This window comes from Oryctolagus cuniculus, chromosome 11 (assembly GCF_964237555.1).
Source record: "Oryctolagus cuniculus chromosome 11, mOryCun1.1, whole genome shotgun sequence".
In the NCBI taxonomy this organism is placed as follows: domain Eukaryota; kingdom Metazoa; phylum Chordata; class Mammalia; order Lagomorpha; family Leporidae; genus Oryctolagus; species Oryctolagus cuniculus.
The window spans coordinates 51,391,818-51,398,006 of NC_091442.1; the positions used below are offsets into that span (position 1 = coordinate 51,391,818).

General features: G+C 43.1%; 1 protein-coding gene across 1 annotated transcript; it reads right to left on the bottom strand.

The window, feature by feature from the left end:
• Positions 1–2,014: 2,014 nt before the first annotated feature.
• On the bottom strand, positions 2,015–3,523 carry LOC127485323 (syncytin-B-like). The gene has a single exon (XM_051828177.1). The coding sequence runs from the start codon at positions 3,521–3,523 to the stop codon at positions 2,015–2,017; it is 1,509 nt and encodes a 502-aa protein (XP_051684137.1).
• Positions 3,524–6,189: the final 2,666 nt, after the last annotated feature.

Genomic DNA, 6,189 nt, shown 5'->3' on the forward strand with positions numbered 1-6,189 from the left:
ATTTTTGTTGACCATGGGTATTTCTTCTCTACAGAAATGCCTGTTCAGATCCTTTCCCAATTCTTAGATATATTTGTGCATAATTTCAGCAGTTTCATATGTATTCTGAATTTCAGTTCTTCATGAAATGCAGAATTGGCAAATACTTTATCCCAGTCTACTGGGGTATTAAAATAATTTTATTCATATAAGGTGAACAAATTTCATGTATTTCATATACACAAACTTAAGAGCATAATATTTCCCACCCTAACCTCCCTCTTGCCCATGCTCGGACCCTCTGTCCTCCTTCCTCTCTGATTTTTTCTTTTTATATCTATAATTGCATAATTTCAATTTATTTTATAATCACAAGCTTAACTCTGCACCCAATAAAGAATTGAATGGAGCAAGTAGAAAAGCCACTGTTTATCAAGAGTATAGACAAGGATTGTAAGCAATAACCAAAACTCAACATTGCATTTTTGTGCTTTGCTTATTTGTGCTTTGTTTATTTGTTGATTTTGTGCTGGTTTATTTTACTGAGAATAATGGCTTCCATATGCATATATTTTGTTGTAAAAGACAAGATCTTATTAATTTACGTAGCTGAGTAGTTTTGCATGGTGTATATATACCACATTTTCTTTAACCATTATTCAGTTGATGAATCTCTAGGTTGATGTCAGATCTTAGCTATTGATCTGCAATAAACATAAGGTGCAGACAAGTCTTCCTTATGCTGATTTCATTCCATTTGGGTAAATTTTTAGGAGTGGGATGGCTGTGTATACGGTAGAACAATTTTCAGATTACTGAGAAATGACCAGACTGTGTTCCATAATGGTTGTACTCTTTTACAATTTAACCAGCAGTGGATTATAGTATTTTATCACCCATAGATTTGCTAACATTTATTGTTTTATAATTTTTGAAAGATAGCCACTCTAATTGGGGTGAGGTTTCACCCTCATCATCCTTTTGATTTACATTTCCTGATGGCTAATGATCCTGAGCATTTTTAAATGTTTCTGTTGACCATTTGAATGTCATCCTTCAAAAATGTCTGTTTTGTCCTTTGCCCATTGCTTGACAGGATTTTTGTTGTTTTTGTTGTTCTGGATTACTTGAACTCTTTGTAGATTCTGGATATTAGGCCTTTAACCATTGCAAGATTTGCAAATATTTTCTCCTGTTCTCTTGGATGCCTCTACAATATGTTGAGCAATTCCTTTGCAGTGCATAAGCATCTTAGCTTAATGCAATCCTATTTGTTTATTTTTGCTTTGATTCCCTATCATTCTGGGGTATTTAACAAGAATTCCGTGTGTATGCCAATGTCTTGCTGAGTTTCCCAATATTTTCATCTAGTAATTTGATGTTATCAGGTTATTGTTTTATATCATTGATCCATCTATAGTTCATTTCTGTATAAATTGTAAGGTGGTGGTCTTGTTTCATACTTCTACATGCAGAATCCAAGTTTTCCAGTAACATTTGTTGAAGAGTGTCCCATCCCGTGGGACAGCAACTGGGGCCAAGCACCTAGAAGGAGAAATGAAAGGGACAGGAGACACAAAGATGGCAGCAAGACAGGTGCCGATCAAGCTGCGACTTATTTTTCAACCACACACTTATATATCATAGAGGCAGGGTATCAGGCGGGGGAAGGAGGGGGGGCTTATCTTGTAGCTGCAATGCTAATGCAAGTAGGGGAAAGGTTACAAGGCCTTAAGGCAGGAGGTCACACAAGGTTGCATTATCAGTACTATCTGGTCTGGCCTGTCTAGCCCTGTCTCTCAACTAAGAGGTCACATGCTGCGTGGTCCCTGACATATCCCCCTTTCTTATCAATTAAACAGAAATGGCTACCAGTTAGGCCAAGCGTGATGAGCAAGCAGTGCCTGTCTTAGGAATCGACCCGGGGCTCCATCACCTCTTACCCGTCATTGGATATCCTTGCCAGTCCCCAAGGACTCCTGTCTTAGGTGGGTGAGGTTCTGGGAAGGTGCCCATCATTGGCTTACTGCTCGTTTTATTGATAGGCCTGGGGCCCTTCCTGGGCTCCCGACTGGGGCAGCGGCAGACCGAAGGGGAGAGTCAGTTGTTGGAGGGACCGTGACCTCACTGGCCAGACTTCACCGGCCAGAGAGAGAGAGATAATGTTTTCCATGGGATCTTCCATGGCCAGACTTTGGTAATGTATTTGAATTGGTCTGGCTGCTAAATTATCTACTTGTTGTCTGATAAAGGTCATCAGCTTATTGAGGAGACAAGGACCTATAGATATCACAACAAGCAACCCAACAATGGGGCCTAAAGGCGGTAGCAAATAGGGAAGCAGTCCATTCCATCCCATCCAAAAGGGATTTTCAGCCATGGCACATCGACGATGCTCCAGATCTTCTTGAAGTGTCTTGATTTTATCACGAACAATGCCGGATTTGTTAGCATAAAAACAGCATTTTTCCTGTAAAGCCAAGCAAATACCTCCCCGTTCAGCAGTAAGCAAGTCTAAGCCTCTACGATTTTGTAGAACCACTTCTGCTAGGGAATCAATTTGATCTTGAAGGTCCTGAATGGTGGTGGATAGGGTCTGCACATCATTAATAAGTTGTTGGGACAATTCTCTATATTTGTGGACCGCGATTCCTAGTCCTGTGGATCCTGTAACCATAGCTGAGGAAATTCCCAATGTGGCTAATAAAGGAATAAATTGAATAGCTCGTTTTTGTCTCCCTGCAATATAATCAAGGGAGGGGATAGGAACAGGGGTATCTCCATTGACAATCTCTATATCAGGAAAAAGTATAGCATGCATGCAATTACCGGTCCAATTTGTTGGTAAAATGGTATAAGCTAAATTATCCCTACATACAAAAACGGTGGAATTAGGGGCATTAAGATGGTAGTTTACTGTTACATTATTTGTACAGAAAGGAGGAAGGCCTACATCGATATCAAAGGGATTGTTGTTGGGAGGTTTATAAAGGCAAGTGATATTTTCCGTTGGGACAGGAAGAACAGGAAAGGGCTGCATAGCCCTGGGGGTGGCCCAAGAAGATATTGAACTCAAGGGTATTATTAAGTAGAAAAATGGCAAGAGGAAGGGGGGGTCCCTGGCATAAACAGAGCCAGCAGTCTCTTGCAAGGTTTGGGGCAGAGAGATTAAGCAGTTTATGGGTGTTGGTAAGGATATTGATGGTATTGACATCCAAGTCTTTATTTCCTCTGGAATGAACTTTAGCCAGGGGGTGGTACTGGAGGGAAGGGTAAAGGCTTTCAAATACGGTACCTTTTGTACCTTTTGTGTTTTTAATTTAGTAAGGGTATCCTGAGGGCCTCCACTGTCAGACACTCCCACAGGGGCTATAGGGTACCAGCAGGCTACTTGTCCCTTAGTGGGGCAGGAGGGGGAGCTGAAGCGTGAAGACGACAACTCTCCTCCGAACGTTCCCTCATAATCTCCTGATATAACAGCAAACAATAAACGCTGATTTCCCTTGTTACAGGTTTGATGCTGTGTATAACAGGAGGAGTGCATGGAGTAATGGATAGTTTTATTGCACTCTGACAGGCACTGATCCCCAGTGCGGTAAGAGTCTAGCTTAGGGCCGGCGCCGCGGCTCACTAGGCTAATCCTACACCTAGCGGCGCCGGCACACCGGGTTCTAGTCCCGGTTGGGGCGCCGGATTCCGGCCGCGGCGGCCATTGGAGGGTGAACCAACGGCAAAAGGAAGACCTTTCTCTTTGTCTCTCTCTCTCACTGTCCACTCTGCCTGTAAAAAAAAAAAAAAAAAAAAAAAAAAAAAAAAAAAAAAAGAGTCTAGCTTAGGTTTGGGAGCACAGAACCATTGGGAACCCGGGACGGTCAGATAAGCAGTTTTATCTCTGCAGTCTTGTGTAAAATGCGGCTTTTGAGCACAGCCACGGGTTCGTGGGAAGGATACTATTATGCCCCCTGAGCAGGTACAAGGGTGATGCTGTTGAAGGGGTTTTTGAATGCCCTGAGGGTTGTCAAGCCCTGCAAAGACTGGTGGAGCCCAATGGATGGTGTAGATTGCCATCATCAGGAGAGCAAGGCTGAGGGCCATTGTATTAGGGCCCTTTGGAGGGGTTAATCAGTGAGCCCTCAGGAAATGTAGCAGGGGAGGAGAGAATAGAGAGAAGATAAGATACACAAATAGCAACAATGCCAACAATTCCAGCAATAATAAGGAGTCCTGTAATGAGTCCCAGTAGCATCCAGCCGGGTCTTTTCATTCCTGTGGGTATAAAGAAAAGGCATTCTCAGGTCCAAGTACAGGCTCTGGAACAACATCATTATTTGTAGGAATTGGTGAATTAACTTGTTTAATTAATCTTTCAGGTAGCCATCTTGGTGCCGATTGTTTTTGGTCCAGGATGCAGGCTGAGCCATGTCCCCAAATGAGTACTGGATCTGGGCCGTGCCAGCTACTGGTGAGGGGGTCTCGCCACATTACCATAGGTGGAGCCGTATCAGGGGAAGGGTGCCAATGACGGTCCGCAGCTGAATGATTATTATCCAAGGTCAGGAAGTTTAGCACAAAGAGCACATGATTCAATCGGTCGCGGGGAGAGGCAAAAGACAAGGAAGTGGCTTCAAGCCGAATGAGCCAAGTTTTTAGTGTTTGATGGGCTCTTTCAATGATTCCCTGTCCCTGTGGATTGTAGGGAATTCCTGCAATGTGGTTAATATGGAGCGCCTCACAAAATTGTTTAAACTTAGTGCTGACATAAGCAGGACCATTGTCTGTCTTAATCTTAACAGGTTTTCCCAGTACAGAAAGAGCTGTGATAAGGTGTGAGATAACATCCTTAGCAGCTTCTCCTGTATGGGGGGAGGCAAAGACAAAGCCACTATAGGTGTCTATAGAGACATGGAGATACTTCAGTTTGCCAAATTTTGGGAAGTGTGTGGCATCCATTTGCCACAATTGATTAGGGAGAAGACCACGTGGATTGACTCCCAAATGCGGTACAGGTTGGCTTGTAACGCCTGAGGGGCATTTTTTGACTATTTCACGAGCCTGTTCTTGTGAAATTTTACAAAACAAATGGAGAGATTGAGCATTTAAGTGATGCAACCTATGCAAGTTTTGAGCTTCCTGTACTGATCCCACAATTATGGGGAAGGCAAGCCTTGTAGCAGCATCTGTCTGGGCATTACCTTCTGAGTTTTGAGCTTTCTGCACTGATCCCATGGTTGTGGGGAAGGTAAGCCTTGTAGCAGCATCTGCCTGGGCATTACCTTCTGAGAGTGATCCTGGTAGGCTTGTGTGTGCCCTAATATGTCCCAAATAGAAGGGCTGTTGTCTTCCTCGTATTAGCTTTTGAATTTGTATAAACAAGGGCATAGCGTTGGAAGTTGTTTTAAGAAAAGGAGAAGTCTCAAGCAACGGAATGGAGTGAGTTACATATGCACTATCGGTATAAATATTTACAGCCTGACTGGAAAACTGTGTAAAGACTTGAAGTATGGCATACAGCTCAATCAACTGGGCTGACTGATAAGATGTTTTAAAAACATGGGAACGGTTATCTGCCATGAAGGCAGCCATTCCATTGGAGGACCCATCTGTAAACACCATAACAGCCTTTGGAATGGGGTTACTTTTTGTATTTTTTGGGAAAATAAAGGAATAGGATTGGGCAAACTGTAACACGGGGTCATCAGGGAGGTGATTGTCAATGACTCCCATAAATCCTGCCATGGCTATTCCCCAGTCATCAGAAGTTTGAAGAAGGACCTGGGTCTGTTCTCGGGTATATGGCACTACTACAACATTGGGGTCTTTTCCGAAATATTGGCGGGAAAGGAAACGAGCCTTGATGATTATTGAAGCAACCTGAGACAAATATACTGTAATTACCTTAGATGAGGAAATGGGGAGATGAACCCAGAAAAGAGGTTGACCCTTTTTTTGGGCATGAGGGATTTTTGCCAAAAAACTCCAGTGGGCGTATGTGGTATGGCTAAAACTACAAAAAGCAGGGGGAGAGTATAAGAAATCTGTGAAACAAACTGTTGGCTGATGGTTTGTGCTACTTGGTTTAATGCGTCTCCTGCAGCAGGGGTGAGCTCGCGGGCGGGAGAGGGATCTGGGTCTCCTTGCAGAATGTCATTGAGGGGCAAAAGGACATTATTAGATATTTTTAAATAGGGCCTGAACCATTGAATATCTCCT

What these genes read in the sequence shown, in the direction of transcription:
- LOC127485323 (XM_051828177.1), bottom strand. Translation starts at nt 3,523, where the DNA reads ATGCACTCCTCCTGTTATACACAGCATCAAACCTGTAACAAGGGAAAT.